This window comes from Salvelinus alpinus, chromosome 18 (genome assembly GCF_045679555.1).
Source record: "Salvelinus alpinus chromosome 18, SLU_Salpinus.1, whole genome shotgun sequence".
Classification (NCBI taxonomy): Eukaryota; Metazoa; Chordata; class Actinopteri; order Salmoniformes; family Salmonidae; genus Salvelinus; species Salvelinus alpinus.
The window spans coordinates 23,600,655-23,620,577 of record NC_092103.1 but is presented as its reverse complement, the minus strand read 5'-3'; the positions used below and the strand labels follow the sequence as shown (position 1 = coordinate 23,620,577).

At 45.5% G+C, this 19,923-nt stretch overlaps 1 protein-coding gene across 5 annotated transcripts in view; it reads right to left on the bottom strand.

Annotated features, from left to right (window-relative positions):
• The window catches only part of LOC139544041 (splicing factor, suppressor of white-apricot homolog), a 127,717-nt gene that overhangs the window by 13,679 nt on the left and 94,115 nt on the right, over positions 1 to 19,923 (bottom strand). For 4 of the 5 annotated variants that reach the window (XM_071350724.1, XM_071350726.1, XM_071350725.1 and 1 more), the window contains one exon: positions 1,951 to 2,273. The exons of the other annotated variant lie outside the window; for it this stretch is intronic. In XM_071350724.1, coding sequence (XP_071206825.1) covers positions 1,951 to 2,273 — 323 coding nt within the window. The remainder of the gene's footprint in view (positions 1 to 1,950; positions 2,274 to 19,923) is intronic. 5 annotated transcript variants of the gene reach the window in all.

Sequence of the window (19,923 nt, the reverse complement as noted above, 5' to 3'; positions counted from 1 at the left end):
TCAGAGGAAGGGGTGGAGGGCAATTTAAAATTCAGGGGAAAATCTACATCCACTTAGCCTGAGCAGAGTACCAGAGCATATGATCAATGACTCCAAACCTCTGTCAAAGAGACACTTTCAAGAGCAAATTGGATGAGTTCTGTCCATATCGAGACTGTACTCCAAATGGCACTCTATTGCCTTTATAGTGCACTACTTTTGATCAGGGCCTATAGGGAATAGGGTGTCATTTGAGATGCAACCTATAGGACTCTTTGTGGCTGCTCTTTCCCATCCATCCCCGAATCTCCTACCTCATTATCTGTCCTGTATGGATGTTGTTGACCCCATCCTGGCCCTTCATGGGCCCACGGGGGCCTCTACACTCCACTGGTAATGATCTTAGACTTCCCTCGGGGCAATGGGCCCCAATTAAACCCCCAGAGGTGGAGTAAGGGTGCAGGGGCTAAGGATGGGGGCAGGACAGACCTGCCAATGACTACAGACAATGTCAGAGGGCTGACAGGACAGAGTTGACCTTGAGACTAAGACAGGATGCAGATGATGGACAGAGAGAAGGAGGGAGGGGTAGGAGGGAGGAGGGGGAGAGAGAAAGAGATGGTGGGAAAGTAGTAGGCCAGTTAATGAAGAGCAGCTGATGAGTTAACGAGGGGGGAAACTCCCCCCGTGTCACAGCCAGGGTCCTCATTAACCACAAGGAAGGAAGGAAGGGGGGGAGAGAGAGAGAGAGAGAGAGAGCGAGAGAGGTCCATTGGACTGCTAAGGGCTAATGGTGTCGAGCAGCATGACACCAATATCCTCTCTCTCTCTCTGTATGAGTGTGTAGCTCTGTCTTTGTGTGATGGACAGTTATGACAGGGTCAGAGACATGTGTGTGTAATCCTTTCAGTATCTGACAGCACTCAGCGTGTCACTAACAGAGCTGGAGAGGAGGGGGAGAAAGGACACGAGGAGAGTGAGCTGCCAGCTTAACTGGGTTGTCACCCCCGAGACCCAGACAGACAGGCTGCCTCTCAAATGACACCCTATTCCCTATATACTGCACTACTTTTGACCAGGGCCCTATTCCCTAAATAGTGCACAACTTTTTCAACGGGTGATATTTGGGATGCACAAAACATATACGCAGCCAGCCACCTGCAGGAAGGCTCCATTCCCAAGACATCATTCTCAGGATTAGTAAGGAAGATGCTGGGGATTGATATTTTTTTTATGCTGTAAAAGGTTCGAAGCTCATAACCTGTTCCAGCCTCCCAACACAAAACAAAACGCTGTCTGATTCTGTGACTGCTCATTATCAGGGATCCATTTCACTCTCCCACAACCAGGATTTTTGTATTTTATTTGACTTTCTCGGTCGAGGAATAAAAAAAAAAGATTAAGGGATGAAATTTGGCGTGCTTGCACATTAGAGGAGTGAAATCTGACACGAGGCTCAGCAGAGGCCCCCTTCTCAATCTAAGCCCTTTAATTCACATACTGTAAGTGACTTAAAACCTCGGGCAGAAACGATTAAATCTCAGTGAAATTACATTAATGCTCGTCAGAATGACACGAGGCTGGCATAATTACAGCAACTCCACCCGCTGATAATGACAAACTGGCCGTGATTTCCAAAAAGAGTGAGAGGAGGGTGAGAAAACAATTGAGATGAAAAACTTGGAGAGTGTGTGGAGGCATCGGGAAACAGAGAGAGGTAGCCGACACGCTATAGTGAAGCCGCTGCAAAAGAATACTGCCAGCCAGCCAGAAAGCCACTTCCTTCATTAGGCAGTAGGCACGGTAGAGGCATCAGGTATTGTAGGTTCATAAACAGAGCAGTTTGTTCGTATAGTTAATTATGTTCAAAAGTCTGAGCCTCAGGCCAAATGACAACACCTATTCCATTGTAAAGGCCATGTTGTGATGAGAGAGACAGTTTCTTTTGGGGATAGTGGTTGGACCACTCACCTAGACCTGCGGACTGTTTTGTAGGCGCTGGGCAGGGCGTGCTTGGTTTTGGACCGCGACTTGGAGCGAGACCGCGATCTCGCCGGTGACCTCTTCTTGTGTTTCTTCTTCTTCTTGTCTCTGTCTCCTTTCGCTCTGTCCCGCTCCTTCTCCGGTCTTCTGGAGGTAGAGGAGGAGGTGGGTAGCAGGAGGGAGGAATAGGGGGGCTCTTTGCTTTTGAAGGCATTGGCGTCAGGGGGTCTTTGATCAGCAGGGTACACAGGTGCTCTGGAAGCCAACAGAGGGGGGACAGAGACGACGGGGGCCACTGGGAACTTTGGCAGCTGTGGATAGGATAGAGAGAAGGAAAGAGAGAGAGCGAGAGGGATGAGCGGAGGAGAGAAAAGGAGGGGGGAAAGAGGGCATATTAATGACAGACAGATCTGCAGCTTGGGCCTTTTCTAGTTTAACGAGTGCAAGAAAATCTGAAGGCTTCCCTCTCAGAATGAGCGTACTGAGGAGTGAGAGAGAGAGGAAGTGAGGGAGCGATAGAGCTAGAGAGAGAGAGGAAGTGAGGGAGCGATAGAGCTAGAGAGAGAGAGGAAGTGAGGGAGCGATAGAGCTAGAGAGAGAGAGGAAGTGAGAGAGCGATAGAGCTAGAGAGAGAGAGGAAGTGAGGGAGCGATAGAGCTAGAGAGAGAGGAAGTGAGGGAGAGATAGAGCTAGAGAGAGAGAGGAAGTGAGGGAGCGATAGAGCTAGAGAGAGAGAGGGAGTGAAGGAGCGATAGAGCTAGAGAGAGAGAGGAAGGAAGAAGCGATAGAGCTAGAGAGAGAGAGGGAGGGAGCGATAGAGCTAGAGAGAGAGAGGAAGTGAGGGAGCGATAGAGCTAGAGAGAGAGAGGAAGTGAGGGAGCGATAGAGCTAGAGAGAGAGAGGAAGTGAGGAAGCAATAGAGCTAGAGAGAGGAAGTGAGGAAGCGATAGAGCTAGAGAGAGAGAGGAAGTGAGGGAGCGATAGAGCTAGAGAGAGAGGACGTGAGGGAGCGATAGAGCTAGAGAGAGAGAGGAAGTGAGGGAGCGATAGAGCTAGAGAGAGAGAGGAAGTGAGGCAGCGAGAGCTAGAGATAGAGAGGAAGTGAGGGAGCGAGAGCTAGAGATAGAGAGGAAGTGAGGGAGCGAGAGCTAGAGAGAGAGAGGAAGTGAGGGAGCGATAGAGCTAGAGAGAGAGGGAGTGAAGAAGCGATAGAGCTAGAGAGAGAGAGGAAGTGAGGGAGCGATAGAGCTAGAGAGAGAGGAAGTGAGGGAGCGATAGAGCAAGAGAGAGAGGAAGTGAGGGAGCGATAGAGCTAGAGAGAGAGAGGAAGTGAGGGAGCGATAGAGCTAGAGAGAGAGAGGAGGTGAGGGAGCGATAGAGCTAGAGAGAGAGGAAGTGAGGGAGCGATAGAGCTAGAGAGAGAGAGGAAGTGAGGGAGCGATAGAGCTAGAGAGAGAGAGGAAGTGAGGGAGCGATAGAGCTAGAGAGAGAGAGGAAGTGAGGGAGCGATAGAGCTAGAGAGAGAGAGGAGGTGAGGAAGCGATATAGCTAGAGAGAGGAAGTGAGGAAGCGATAGAGCTAGAGAGAGAGAGGAAGTGAGGGAGCGATAGAGCTAGAGAGAGAGAGGAAGTGAGGGAGCGATAGAGCTAGAGAGAGAGGACGTGAGGGAGCGATAGAGCTAGAGAGGAAGTGAGGGAGCAAGAGCTAGAGAGAGAGAGGAAGTGAGGAAGCGATAGAGCTAGAGAGAGAGAGGAAGTGAGGAAGCGATAGAGCTAGAGAGAGAGAGGAAGTGAGGAAGCGATAAAGCTAGAGAGAGAGAGGAAGTGAGGGAGCGATAGAGCTAGAGAGAGAGAGGAAGGGAGGGAGAGAGAGATAGAGAGAGAGAGAGAGAGGAAGTGAGGGAGAGAGAGCTAGAGAGAGAGAGAGAGGAAGTGAGGGAGAGAGAGCTAGAGAGAGAGAGGAAGTGAGGGAAAGAGAGCTAGAGAGAGAGAGGAAGTGAGGGAAAGAGAGCTAGAGAGAGAGAGGAAGTGAGGGAGAGAGAGCTAGAGAGAGAGAGGAAGTGAGGGAGCGATAGCGCTAGAGAGAGAGAGGAAGTGAGGGAAAGAGAGCTAGAGAGAGAGAGGAAGTGAGGGAGAGAGAGCTAGAGAGAGGAAGTGAGGGAGCGATAGAGCTAGAGAGAGAGAGAGGAAGTGAGGGAAAGAGAGCTAGAGAGAGAGAGGAAGTGAGGGAAAGAGAGCTAGAGAGAGAGAGAGGAAGTGAGGGAGAGAGAGCTAGAGAGAGAGAGGAAGTGAGGGAGCGATAGCGCTAGAGAGAGAGCGTGACGAGGGCATTCACAATTGTCTCCTCCGTTACAGCCACTGGCTTAAGGTCATCTGGGAGATGCAATCTAATTCAGCCTGCATCTCCAATCAAGGTTGTGTGTGTGTGTGTGTGTGTGTGTGTGTGCACTCGACCGGCCGAAGTAAAAGGCAAAGCCCTGGGGCGGTGAACTTCTAGTCCTGGCTCTGTCAATAATTACTGCTCGCTGTGTGCTGGTTCTGGTTGGTTCTTCCCTCAGACTTACTCAGCTGCTAATTAAAAGATACTGGCTGGTTTCACAACACAATGCAGCCTGATAGCTAGCACCCTGCCCTGCCTGCCTGGCTGGCTAACAAAACAGAATTGGCCCTTCTCCACTGTCAGCACGAAAGTGCCTCGAATTACTCCAGTATGTGTCTGTCTGGTTAAAATTTAGATCTTCTGCCCGCCGCTGGATCCAACATCACAACTGGGTGCCAATCAATGTAGCGCCATGCGCCATCAAACTGCATTTAAATTACATTTCGACATTGAGAGAAGAAAAACAAAATATGTATTTATTTCCCAAGCTTTATTTGCCATGGAAAAGCCCTAGCAAGGACTTGATTATGATGTGTAAGGTGTGTGCAGTACTGGTGACGTTAGGTATGGAACTGTTCATATGTGGAACAAGAAAAAGTGTGTGTGAGAGAGAGAGAAAGAGAGAGCGCGCGAGAGAGACAGAGCGAGAGAGTGCACGAGAGAGAGCCAGTGTGAATGTCACCTAATCTATTGAGACTCGGCTCTGGCGACGGTGAATCAAAAGAGCTCTCAGGTGACGAGGACACAATGTCTTCTCTTCACAGCATATTTAGAACCTACTCCTATTTAGAACCTACTCCTCCTTTCTTTCCCTCACATGGAATGAGTGAGAGACACACGTTCTTCCCTCCCCTGCTGCTCCAGACAGAGCAAGAGGAGAGACGAAGGCGGACAAGAGGAGAGAGATCTGTGTTATTGGCTTTGATAACGTTTTCGGTATGAATATTTGGTAGTGCGGTGCGCTGCGGTGGCTCAGGGAAGATAATGAGGAGGATGTCTGGGGTTTGATTTCACTTTGGGTTAAGAACAGCATGACATTTGGGTAGGTTTATCCCCAAGGGCCATGGGTCGAGGAAGAGGAGAGTGTGTTCGGTCTCTCACGCCTGCTCCAAGGAGATAGGTAAGGCTGCCCTCTCTGAAGCACACCTCCACACTGGAGAGAAGAAGAGAGGCATGCCAGTGTAAGGAGAATGGGACAGGGAAAGAGAGGAGGAGGGAGAGGGATAGAGTGTGTTTCAGAAAGGGACAAAAGAAGAAGAGAGAGATGGATAGAGAGAGATGGAAATAGTCCATCATGAGCGAGATAGGGTGTCAGAGGGATAGATATGGAGCAAAAAATGAGAGAGAGGGCAGACAAGGGAAAGAGAAATGGACAGAGGGTGATTGAGAAGGGTGATGAACGAGAGAGGGAAAATAGCCAGAATCCACAACTCCCTGTGTGCAAATAAACTGCTCCAGGTCACCTTGCCTTGCCTGTTGTTGTACTGTAATCAGGCCACTCCACTTTGGCACCCAGAACTGTACTTTCAACACATCCCACCTGTGCACTGTACCCCGACACCTGCTTGGCCTTGCGCACACACACACACACACCCACACACACACACACACACACACACACAACACAGGATACCTAGAAGCCCGATTCCAGTGACAGCTCAAGCTCTACCATTCACTCTTAATACTCTTTGATTAGCTGGCTTTGACAGACTCAATATGTTTACAAGTGGTCCTTTGTAGCTCAGTTGGTAGAGCATGGGACATGTAATGCCAGGGTAGTTGGTTTGCTTCCCGGGACCACCCATACGTAAAATATATGCAAGCATGACGAAGTCGCTTTGGATAAAAACATCTGCAAAATGGCATATATACACTGTATGTGTAAGTGAACGGAACTACATCTGAAGATCAGGTTCTGGCCCTATAATCAATAAATAATTCACACTTATGGCCAACTGTGACTACTTCTGGTACAATAGCAAAGCCAGACCCAACAGCCAGGCCCTGCGGCTTTCCTGGTGTTTCAGAGTTTAGAAGCAACATTTAAATTGTGTGTGTGTGTGTGGGCGTTCTGATGAGGGGACCCTGTGGGATGTGAGAGGAGGATAGGCTGGACACAACTAAAAAAAAAAAAAAAAATGTGCCAGCCAGGGAAAACAAGGCAATCAATCACCTTGATTTGGAAGAGTTCCAGTGTTGGATAGCCATAGCCAGCTAGCTAACATAGCATCCTTCTCTGTTTGAGCCGGGTGTTTGAGTAGGCTAAACTAGCTAGCTGCATTCGATGCCAGTTGATTGGGGTCGACAGATGATTTGCCAGCTCCTGAAAGCTTGGCTGCGTGTTTAAACACCCCAGATCCACGCATATGTTCGGGGAAAAGCCAACACTGGCTATCAGAGAGACAGAGGGACCGTACGAGAGGGAAAGAGTGGGTGGATAGATGGAGAGAGTGTGAAAGAAAGAGGGGGGTGAGGTAGAGAAAGAGACTTCTCCCTGCTGGTAATAGAGAGAAGTACACATGCAATCCCTGTACTGTAATGTGACATAGCCATTCCACTCCATTGTCAGTAGGATGAGGACAGATAACCTAAATCATACGGTATCTAAGAGTAATCTCAATCTCACCCTCCCAATTCACTGTGAACAAGATGGTGCCGATGATGGTCACCCTGTTGCTAGCTCCCAACCAACTTTGCAGTCCTTAGTTTATTTTAGTATTATTTTTTGTGCGTTATTTGATCAGAAAGTTTCTAGTATTATTTCCTATGATGGAAAAGCACTTCTGGACAAAGGAAAGGCGAGCTAGAGTACTAGTTCCATTAAGGAAAAGGGTAAACCACCCTACGCTTCCTAGTCCATTACTTGCTCATGTGCAGTCTTCTGAGCTCACAACATTTATTGTCCAGAGTGCGGATTTCCTACCAGAGAGATACGAGTGACTGTAATGTAATATGCCTTACAGAGACTTGGATGTCAGGGAAGGTGCCTGATCAGGCTATACAGCCTGCTGAGTTTTCCGTACATTGCGAGGACAGGGGAAAAACAAAGGCGGAGTAGTATGTTTCATGATCAACAACTCATTGTGTGATTGTAAGAATGCACAAACGCCTTAAGAGATTATGTTCCCCTGACCTGGAATACCTTACGATTATCTCCCGAGAGAATTCACAGCTGTTTGGATCACGGCTGTGTATATACCCCCACAAACTGACACCACGCTGGCACTAAAAGAATAACATGGAACTTTGGAAAAATTGGAAAAAGCATATACCGCATTTGTTTTAGCCGGGGACTTTAACAAAGGAAATTGAAGGAAAATACTCTCGAAACAGGAGGCAACCGTGGTAAGGTCTGTTTAACGTTGGTCTGACCAATCGGAATCCATGCTACAGAACTGTTTGATCACGCAGACTAGGATATGTTCAGGCCGCCTCTGAGAATAACACCGCCGAATACACTGACTCTGTCTCTGGGTTCATCAGAAAGTGCATAGAGAATGTTGTTTCTACAGTGACTATTAGAACATAACCAAAACAAAAAACACAGCTAGATGGCAGCATTACCAAAGAAACTGAAAGTGCGAACCACACGCATTTACCCCGGCAAGGTAACTGGAAACATGTACGTATACAAACAGACCACCTACGACCTCCGCAAGACAATCAAAGAGGCAAAACAATTTTCTTTGCCCGCTTCGAGGAAAACAACACAGAGTCACCGACATTGCCCCCTCTGCTCACGAGGACTGCGGGCTCCCGATCTCTGTAGCCGACGTGAGTAGGACGTTCAAGTGTGTTAACCCAAGCAAAGCTGCCGGCACGGTAGCACTCACTTCTGTGATCATGAAGTACTTTGAAAGTCAAGGACCATATCACCTTCACTATACATACAACACTCTTATCTCACTACAATTTGCATACCACCCCAACAGATCCACGGATGATACAATCGCCATTGCACTGCATAACACTCAATCCCACCTGGACAAGAGGAATACCTATGTGAGAATGATGTTCATCGACTCTAGCTCAGCTTTTAACACCATAGTGCCCTGCAAGCTCGTTCCTGTCACAAACTTGGATATACAGTGGGGAGAACAAGTATTTGATACACTGCCGATTTTGCAGGTTTTCCTACTTACAAAGCATGTAGAGGTCTGTCATTTTTATCATAGGTACACTTCAACTGTGAGAGACGGAATCTAAAACAAAAATCCAGAAAATCACATTATATGTGTAAATCACATTATATTATATTAATTTGCATTTTATTGCATGACATAAGTATTTGATACATCAGAAAAGCAGAACTTAATATTTGGTACAGAAACCTTTGTTTGCAATTACAGAGATCATACGTTTCCTGTAGTTCTTGACCAGGTTTGCACACACTGCAGCAGGGATTTTGGCCCACTCCTCCATACAGACCTTCTCCAGATCCTTCAGGTTTCGGGGCTGTCGCTGGGCAATACGGACTTTCAGCTCCCTCCAAAGAATTTCTATTGGGTTCAGGTCTGGAGACTGGCTAGGCCACTCCAGGACCTTGAGATGCTTCTTACGGAGCCACTCCTTAGTTGCCCTGGCTGTGTGTTTCGGGTCATTGTCATGCTGGAAGACCCAGCCACGACCCATCTTCAATGCTCTTACTAAGGGAAGGAGGTTGTTGGCCAAGATCTCGCGATACATGGCCCCATCCATCCTCCCCTCAATACGGTGCAGTCGTCCTGTCCCCTTTGCAGAAAAGCATCCCCAAAGAATGATGTTTCCACCTCCATGCTTCACGGTTGGTATGGTGTTCTTGGGGTTGTACTCATCCTTCTTCTTCCTCCAAACACGGCGAGTGGAGTTTAGACCAAAAGTATCTATTTTTGTCTCATCAGACCACATGACCTTCTCCCATTCCTCCTCTGGATCATCCAGATGGTCATTGGCAAACTTCAGACGGGCCTGGACATGCGCTTGCTTGAGCAGGGGGACCTTGCGTGCGCTGCAGGATTTTAATCCGAGTGCCGAGTCACTGGCTTACTGGTGCTCTTTCATGCCGTCCCTAGGAGGGGTGCGTCACTTGAGTGGGTTGAGTCACTGACGTGGTCTTCCTGTCTGGGTTGGCGCCCCCCCTTGGGTTGTGCCGTGGCGGAGATCTTTGTGGGCTATACTCGGCCTTGTCTCAGGATGGTAAGTTGGTGGTTGACGATATCCCTCTAGTGGTGTGGGGGCTGTGGTTTGGCAAAGTGGGTGGGGTTATATCCTGCCTGTTTGGCCCTGTCCGGGGGTATCATCGGATGGGGCCACAGTGTATCCTGACCCCTCCTGTCTCAGCCTCCAGTATTTATGCTGCATTAGTTTATGTGTCGGGGGGCTAGGGTCAGTCTGTTATATCTGTAGTATTTCTCCAGTGTCCTGTGTGAATTTAAGTATGCTCTCTCGAATTCTCTCTCTCTCGGGGGACCTGAGCCCTAGGACCATGCCTCAGGACTACCTGGCATGATGACTCCTTGCTGTCCCCAGTCCACCTGGCCGTGCTGCTGCTCCAGTTAACTGTTCTGCCTGCGGCTATGGAACCGTGACCTGTTCACCGGACGTGCTACCTGTCCCAGACCTGCTGTTTTCAAATCTCTAGAGACAGCAGGAGCGGTAGAGATACTCTCAATGATCGGCTATGAAAAGCCAACTGACATTTACTCCTGAGGTGCTGACCTGTTGCATACTCGACAACTACTGTGATTATTATTATTTGACCATGCTGGTCATTAATGAACATTTGAACATCTTGGCCATGTTCTGTTATAATCTCCACCCGGCATAGCCAGAAGAGGACTGGCCACCCCTCATAGCCTGGTTCCTCTAGGTTTCTGCCTAGGTTTTGGCCTTTCTAGGGAGTTTTTCCTAGCCACCGTGCTTCTACACCTGCATCGCTTGCTGTTTGGGCTTTTAGGCTGGGTTTCTGTACAGCACTGAGATATCAGCTGATGTAAGCCCCTTGATTTAATTTATTCCAGTTACTAATAAGCCTGCACCAATTAAGAAAATGACTGTAAAAACTGTTAAATCCCAGTAGATTGATGAGGAATTGAAACTATATTATGAATCAAATAAATTATATAAAGAATGAGAGTAAAAAGCTTTGGAGCACCTTAAATGAATGTTTGGGCAAAAAGGCAAACACCACCATCATTCATTGAATCAGATGGCTCATTCATCACAAAACAAACTGATATCGCCAACTACTTTAATACGTTTTTCATTGGCAAGATTAGCAAACTTAGGCATGACATGCCAGCAACAAATGCAGACACTTTAAAAATAAAGAAAAACCCTTGAATGAGTAGGTGTTTTAAAACTTTTGGCAGCTAGTGTACACGCACACAATTCCTGTTTCCCCAGACATAGCTCATTGTAATATCTTTACTTCTGTACTTTGTATTTAGTTTATACACACACCACATTTATTTAAATACAGAATTATTGACATAGCTCACTAATATATCTTCTGATATACAGTGCACTCGGAAAGCATTCAGACCCCTTGACTTTTTCCACATTTTGTTACATTACAGACTTATTCTAAAATTGATTAACAATTTTTCCCCCCCACATCAATCTACACACAATACCCCATAATGGCTAAAATTACTAAAACAGATTTTTTAGACATTTTTGCAATTATGCTACGGGACTTAGAGGTGATTTGTGGTTTAGTACGGTGCCCTGCGTCACCACTTCATTGCTCCAGACCACACTAGCCACACTTTGAAGAATCTCAAATATAAAATATATTTTGAATTGTTTAACACTTTTTATGGTTACTACATGATTCCATATGTGTTATTTCAGAGTTTTGATGTATTCACTATTACTCTACAATGTAGAAAATAGTAAAACCACCAAGACTCATAGAGCTGGCCGCCATGCCTAACTGAGCAATCGGGGGAGAAGGGCCTTGATGACAGCTTTGCGCACTCTTGGCATTCTCTCAACTAGCTTCATGAGGTAGTCACATGGAATGTATTTCAATTAACAGGTGTGCCTTGTTAAAAGTTCATTTGTGGAATTTATTTCCTTAATGAGTTTGAGCCAATCAGTTGTGTTGTGACAAGGTAAGTGTGGTATACAGAAGATAGCCCTATTTGATACGTAAGCTTATTAAAGATCAGTGGTACTATCAAGAGCAGTGTGCGGTTTCCTTTTTCCTTCATCTAGCCCTATTTGGTAAAATACCAAGTCTATATTATGTAAAGAAAAGCTAAAATAATCAAAGAGAAACGACAGTCCATCATTACTTTAAGACATCAGTCAATGCGGAACATTTCAGGAACTTTGAAAGTTTCTTTAAGTGCAGTCGCAAAAACCATCAAGCGCTATGATGAAACTCTCTCATGAGGACTGCCACAGGAAAGGAAGACCCAGCGTTACGTTTGCTGCAAAGGATAAGTTCATTCGAGTTTGCAGCCTCATGCAATTGCAGCCCAAATAAATGCTTCACAGAGTTCAAGTAACAGGCACATCTCAACATCAACTGTTCAGAGAAGAGTGTTTGAATCAGGACTTCATGGTCGAATTGCTGCAAAGAAACCACTATTAAAAGGACACCAATAAGAAGAAGAGACTTGCTTGGGCCAAGAAACAGGAGCAATGGACATTAGACTGGTGGAAATCGGTCCAAATTTGAGATTTTTGGTTCCAACCGTTGTATCTTTGTGAGACGCAGAGTAGGTGAACGGATGATCTCCGCATGTGTGGTTCCCACCGTGAAGCATGGAGGAGGTGGTGTGATGGTGCTTTGCTGGTGACACTGTCAGTGATTTATTTAGAATTCAAGGCACACTTGACCAGCATGGTGTTAGGTTCTAATTCTCAGAGTAAAAACTCAACGAACATTATGAAAGCTTAACCAAGTTTATTATGCCCAGAGGATCAATACAGCTGCATTAGACAAAACATGTTTCCACCACCACAAGTATATATACTCCAATTTAGGCACTCCTCATTCTCTCCAATCCTTACATCTTTCACGGTTCGATGGGAAGACGAAGTGATAAGGGAGAAACAATGGTTTATTACCCTAAGGGGATCTGACCTGACCTCAACCCCCTTGATGCCTAATCCAAAGATCTCCACACCCCTATAGCAATCCCGTGACTTCTTCCCGTCCACCCAGCACATTCCAAAGCCATCTGGCTACTACAGATAAACATTAACTTCTGATGTAAAAACCAGGATAGCAATGTTCCAAGTTTAACCCAGAATACAACAATGGCTACCACAGCATTCTGCAGTGATATGCCATCTCATCTGGTTTGAGCTTAGTGGGACTATCATTTGTTTTTCAACAGGACAATGACCCAACACACCTCCGGCTGTGTAAGGGCTATTTGACCAAGGAGAGTGATGGAGTGCTGCATCAGATGATCTGGTCTCCACAATCACCTGACCTCAACCCAATTGTGATGGTTTGGGATGAGTTGGACCGCAGAGTGAAGGAAAAGCAGCCAACAAGTGCGCTCAGCATATGTGGGAACTCCTTAAAGACTGTTGGAAAAGCATTCCAGATGAAGCTGGTTGAGAGAATGCCAAGAGCGTGCAAAGCTGTCATCAAGGTAAAGTGTGGCTACTTTGAAGAATCTAAAAAAAAAAAAAAAAATATTTGATCAATTTTAGAATACTTATACAGGGGTCTGAATACTTTCCAAAGGCAGTGTACATATCATTCTTAGTATGTCTTGAGTAAATTATTCCGTTGTACATACTTAGACTGCATATTGATCTATTTGGATTGTTAATTGGATTCGTCCCAACGTTAGAGATTTCTTGCATTTTTTGTAGTACATAAAAAAAACGTTTAAATTATTTGTTTACTTGTTTGACATTTTACTGCATTGTTAGAAACTAGTAACATAAGCATTTCACTACACCCGCTATAACATCTGCTAAGCTGTGTACCCGACCAATAAACTTTGATTTGATGTCATAGATACTACCGTTCAAAAGTTTGGGGTCACTTAAAAATGTCTCAGAACAAGAATAGACTGATGAATTCCTGAAGAAAGTTCTTTGTTTCTGGCCATTTTGATCCTGTAAATTGAACCCACAAATGCTGATACTCCAGATACTCAACTAGTCTAAAGAAGGCCAGTTTTATTGCTTCTTTAATCAGAACGACACTTTTCAGCTGTGCTAACATAATTGCAAATGGGTTTTCTAATGATCAATTAGCCTTTTAAAATGATAAACTTGGATTAAGCCAACACAACGTGCCATTGGAAAACAGGAGTGATGGTTGTTGATAATGGGCCTCTGTACGCCTATGTAGATATTCCATTGAGAAAAAAAAGCAATTTCCAGCTACAATAGTCGTTTACAACATTAACAATGTCTACACTGTATTTCTGATCAATTTGATGTTATTTTAATGGACAATTTTTTTTGCTTTTCTTTCAAACACAAGAATATTTCTAAGTGACCCCAAACTTGAACGGTAGTGTATACCGCTGGAAGTGAATGCTGGAATTAAACATTTAACTATGCAAAGTAGCAAAAGATGTGTGCATTAAGGATAAAGACACCTGGCTCAAATAGAAGCCTGTCTCTAATAAGCGCCTGTTGTGCTCATTGATTTAAGAAAATAAACGCCCAGGCTAAAAATTGAAGTTTTACACTAGGCCTATCTTAGTGGGACACAGATCTTAAATCGGTAACACATTGATTCTTTAACTGGCAGGTCACTCACGGAAGCCATAATAAAAATGTAGCTTGAAAGCCATTTAGAAGGAGAAGCCTGACAGTCTCCCTTAGAAAAGCACCACATATCCCTGAGGTGCTGGGAGAGAGGGGGACTATGGGCCAGGACAGGCAGACACTTCAGATATCAATATTTGAAGTGCAGACACTTCAGATATTTGTAGCCAGGAGAGACCGAGAGAGCAAAAGATAGAGAGAAAAATAAAGAGAGAACAAGAGCAAGCGCGCACGCAAGAGGAAGAAAGGGGGAGTAGTATAGCGGTGTCTGCAGTTCACCTCTCCACCCCGGTTTTGTCTCTAATCATGCCCATTGGCCCGGCTGGCCTCTGGCTGGGCTCCGGCAGGCCCTTTAAAGAGGCTGAGGTACCTACTGGAGAGACATAGGTCTCCCAGGAGATAGGCCATTCCTTTGAACAGAGCATGTCAGCCCAGAGACAAAGAGCACAATCAATTAGAGCGCCACAGCAGCTCTAGAGGGAAGTGACTCGGGCCCCTGGGTAAGGAGGGAGGCAGAGAAAAAGTGACAAGCACAGAAACGAGAGAGCGAGAAACGCACACACACACTTGCAAACACACATACTGTACTTACAAACACAGGCACGTACACACCCACGCTCCTGCCGAAACATCTTCATGTAAGTGCACACACAGAGAATGTATCATACTCAATCATTTACGAGATTAGATTGAAAGGCATCAATATGTATGAACTTTTTGCTTGGGATTTATTCTATAAATAAATCAATAGATTTGAAGGGTTGGGGAGTAGGAGATGGGGCCGTCCACAGTGAACGATTTATGACTCAATTCAACAGAGGACACAGCGTGCACCGTGGCCAGCGGTGAGTGAGTGGATGAACATACACACACACACACTTTATGTTCATGTTGTTATCTTTTCTTGTTGCATTGTTGAGAAGGACCCGTCTCCCCGATGGTAAGGGAGTGAACAGATCGTGGCTGGGGTATGTGTGGTCCTTGATGATTCTGCGGGACCTCCTCACGCACCGTCTCAAGTAGATGTCCTGGATGGGTGGGAGCGCGGTCCCAGTGATGTACTGGGCTGTCTTCACCACCCAATGGAGGGCATTGCGGAATCTAAAGGAATTAGCCAAACAGACTGTGTGGTATAGGGGGCTGGCAGTGCTGTTTACTGATATTGTGTATTTCTCATCAGTGGGCCGTATGCGCTGATGTACGGTGCAAATCTGCTCAGTCAGATGAAGAAGTATACTTTGTTTCTGTGCTGGAATGTGTGGTGAACCTTGACCCAGCTATGCCTCAGCCAATCAGAGTGTGGTCTCTGCTGCCACTGGGCTTACTGTGCTCCTTACCATACTCTACGTTTCTATTTTAGTTATTTAGGAGACGCTCTTATCCAGAGTGACTTACATTTGCTGCATTCATTTTAACATAACTAGTTGAGATACCACAACTGTGATATGTGGTTAAGTAAATTTTTCTTCAATAAAGAAGCCTTTGTCACCAAAGTCAGTGCAAGTAGGAAAAGACGAGTGCAAATTGAAATGTCTTATTTAAGAGACTCTTTGAAGAGGTAGGGTTTCAGACGTTTTCGGAAGATGGGCAGGGACTCTGATCTCGTCCAAATCACTTCTTTTGGATGGTATTCAGATGATGGAAGTTTGCCATTAGAATATATGTGCAAAGCAAAGTTTAAACTTTCAGTATGTGTTATTGCATTAAGGATTATCTGTCAAATGAGACGAGTTCTATCCTATTGCTTATTTGCAGAGGACAAAACAGTAGTGGGCTTGATTACCAACAACGTCAAGACAGCCTACAGGGAGAAGGTGAGGGCACTCGGAGTGTGGTGTCAGGAAAACAACCTCTCACTCAACATCAACAAAACAAAGGAGATGATCGTGGACTTCAGGAAACAGCAGAGGGAGCAGCCCCCTATCCACATCGACGGGACAGTAGTGGAGAAGGTGGAAAGTTTTTAGTTCCTCGGCACATACATCATGGACAAACTGAAATGGTCCACCCATACAGACAGTGTGGTGAAGAATGCGCAACAGCAACTCTTCAACCTCAGGAGGCTAAAGAAATTTGTCTCGTCACCTAAAACCCTCACAAACTTTTACAGATGCACAATTGAGAGCATCCTGTTCGGTTGTATCACAGCCTGGTACGGCAACTGCACTGCCCTCAACCGCAAGGCTCTCCAGAGGATGGTGCGGTCTGCACAACGCATCACTGGGGGCAAACTACCTGCCCTCCAGGACACTTACAGCACCCGATGTCACAGGAAGGCCAAAAAGATCATCAAGGACAACAACCACCCGAGCCACTGCCTGTTCACCCAACTACCATCCAGAAGACGAGGTCAGTACAGGTGCATCAAAGCTGGGACCGAGAGACTGAAAAACAGCTTCTATCTCAAGGCCATCAGACTGTTAAACAGCCATCATTAACACTGAGAGGCTGCTGCCAACATACAGTCTCAGATCTTTTGCCACTTTAATAAATGGCTCACTAGTCACTTAAAAAAGCCACTTTAACAATGTTTACATATGTAATGTTTACATATCTTACATTACTCATCTCATATGGATATACTGTATTTTATACCATCTATTGCATCTTGCCTATGCTGCGCGGCCATCGCTCATCCTTATATTTATATGTACATTTTCTTATTCCATCCCTTTGTGTGTGTATTAGGTAGTTGTTGTGAAATTGTTAGATTACTGGTTAGATATTATTGCACTGTCGGAACTAGAAGCACAAGCCTTTCTCTACACTCACATTAACATCTGCTAACCATGTGTATGTGACCAATAAAATTTGATTGAATTTGATTTATTAAAAACATTAGCAAAGCTATGGTAAACCATGTGATAACTAATTTAAATTTGACAGATAATTGTAAATGCAATAACATATTGAAGAGAAAACATTCACAGGGGTACTGCGTACCAGGCGAGTGATGCCAACTTCTGCTCCCTGTTGAGGATGTCTGTCTCCTGTCCCCGTCCCAGAGAACAGGCTTTGTTTCTGGATAGCCCAGCTAGTTCCCCACTCCCCCCTCCCTGGATGGATACACCTGTCCGTAACGTAATACCTTGTTAAAGCCCAGATTCTGCTGCAAGTTTAGCACGGATTGAACAGTCTTGAACAGATTACAAAGGAAAAAGTAAACCCTGTGACAACACCAGTACCTAACCCCTCCATCCGGCCTCCTATTATCCTGCCTGCACCTCAGGCCAATCGTGAAACGGCCCAACAGACTCCAGAGTTCTAAGACTCTCTCACTTTCTAGATTCTACCCCAAATCTGGTTTGGATCAAAAAACTAAGAAGTTCCTAGACCGCATTAGGCAGAGACGTCTGACAGAACATTTAGGGCTCTCGTTTTCTTCTCTTCGCACAAGTGTTTTATTGGACTATGCTTTGAGGATTTAATGTTGCATAGAAGACTAATGAAAGCGTGCAGAAACAAAACCAGAAGGCAGCAGCAGGAGAAAAACAAGAAAGAAACTACAGGCCTGTTTTCCGTTCTCCTTTTAATTGCGCTCTCGCTCTTTTTTTCTATCCTCGGAGTAACAAAATGGAGGGGAAGTTGCAAATAACTGTGGGATCGATAGAGCCGCAGGAAATGAGGCTATTTGGAGTGTTCAATCAGGGGCCCTGCCTCTGCTCACTTTAATTAGTTTATACATAAATTCAAGGCCGGAGATTGAAGAGCACTCTCTGCTCGTACCCTGACCTAAATTGAATACATTTAACCGGGATTAGTTCTCTCAGCAGAACGCAGTGTGACCTCGGCAAAAACTGTGCTCTCGCACAGGGAAGATTTGTCACACGAGAGGGAAGGAGAGAGAGGGCCCAGATGCAGGGCCAAAGAAAAAAGCGCCTAAATAGTAGATTTTGATACATCTGCTGAAACCTCACTGACTCTACTTCATTCTTGTGAGGCTGTTTCTCATCCATTAAATGTGAAGTTTGCACTTTGCGAGCCTCCTTAGCTGTTTACTCAGATGTCCTGGAAGCTGAAGCTGAAGCTGCCTGCAGAAGGCATCTCTCCCAATGATCCTCTGGCAATTACTGAAAATGTGTTTTTGATTAAATTGTTTCCAATTTGAATCCCAAATTGTGACGCATCAGGCTTTTAGTCAGTCTGTTTACTCAAATGAATTCAGATTTTGCAAACAGACCATGTGTGATGATCCAAGTCGTATTTTCTGATCCTACTTTTAATGCCTTAACTTTGGCAGTTACCTGTATATGACCCATCTATCTGCTCCATAGCTATACGGAAAAATGCTGAATAGTCATGATATGGAGAGATGGAAAGGGAGAGAGATACATACAGTGTATTCGGATAGTATTCATACCCCTTGACTTTTTACATTACAGCCTTATTCTAAAACGGATTAAATTTTCCCCCTCAATCTACACACAATACCCCAGAATAACAAAGCAAAAACAGGTTTTTATTGATGAACAGAGCAAAGTACAGAGAGATCCTTGATTAAAACCTGCTCCAGAGTACTCAGGATAATAAGATTGCGCCGAAGAACATGGGTGACGTTTTACATTCATCCGTTTTAAACAAGTTAGGGTTAGGGTTAGGGTTAGGGTTAGGTAAGTAAATCACATTTACTTAGGTATTCAGACCCTTTACTCAGTACTTTGTTGAAGCACAATTGGCAGCGATTACATCCTTGAGTATTCTTGGGTAAGACGCTACAAGCTTGGCACACCTGTATTTGGGGAGTTTCTCCCATTCTTCTCTTCAGATCCTCTCAAGCTTTGTCAGGTTGGATGGGGAGCGCCGCTGCACAGCTATTTTCAGGTGTCTCCAGAGATGTTCAAGTCCGGGCTCTGGCGGTGCCACTCAAGGACATTCAGAGACTTGTCCCGAAGCCACTCATGCGTTGTCTTGGCTGTGCGCTAAGGGTCGTTGTCCTGTTGGAAGGTGAACATTTGCCCCAGTCTGAGGTCAAATCAAACTTTGTCACATGCGCCGAATACAACAAGTGTAGACTTTACCGTGAAATGCTTACTTACAAGCCCTTTACCAACAGTGCAGTTCAAGAAGAGTTAAGAAAATATTTACCAAGTAGACTAAAATAAAAAGTAACACAATAAGAATAACAATAACTCGGCCATATACAGGGGGCACGGTACCGAGTCAGTGTTAGGGGGTACAGGCTAGTTGAGGTAATCTGTATATGTGGGTGGGGGCGAAGTGACTATGCACAGATAAACAGAGAGTTGCAGCAGTGTACAAAAGGGAGGGAGGTCAATGTAAATTGTTCGGTGGCGATTTCATTAAATATTCACCAGTCTTATGGCTTGGGGGTAGAAGCTGTTGTGGTGCCTTTTGGTCCTAGACTTGGTGCTCTGGTACCGCTTGCCATGCGGTAGCAGAAAAAACAGTCTAACTTGGGTGACTGGAGTCTGACAATTTTATGGGCTTTCCTCTGACACCGCCTATTATATAGGTCCTGGATGGCAGGAAGCTTGGCCCCAGTGATGTACTGGGCAGTTCGCACTACCCTCTGCAGCGCCTTACGGTCAGATGCAGAGGATGCTCTCGATGGTGCAGCTCAAGAACCTTTTGAGGATCTGGGGACCCATGCCAAATCTTTTCAGTCTCCTGAGGGGGAAAAGGTTTTGTCATGCCCTCTTCACGACTGTCTTGGTATGTTTGGACCATGATAGTTCGTTGGTGATGTGGACACCAAGGAACTTGAAAATCTCGACCCGCTCCACTTTAGCCCCATCGATGTTAATGAGGGCCTGTTCGGCCTGCCTATTACCTGCAGTCCACAATCAGCTCCTTTGTCTTGCTCACATTGAGGGAGAGGTTGTTGTC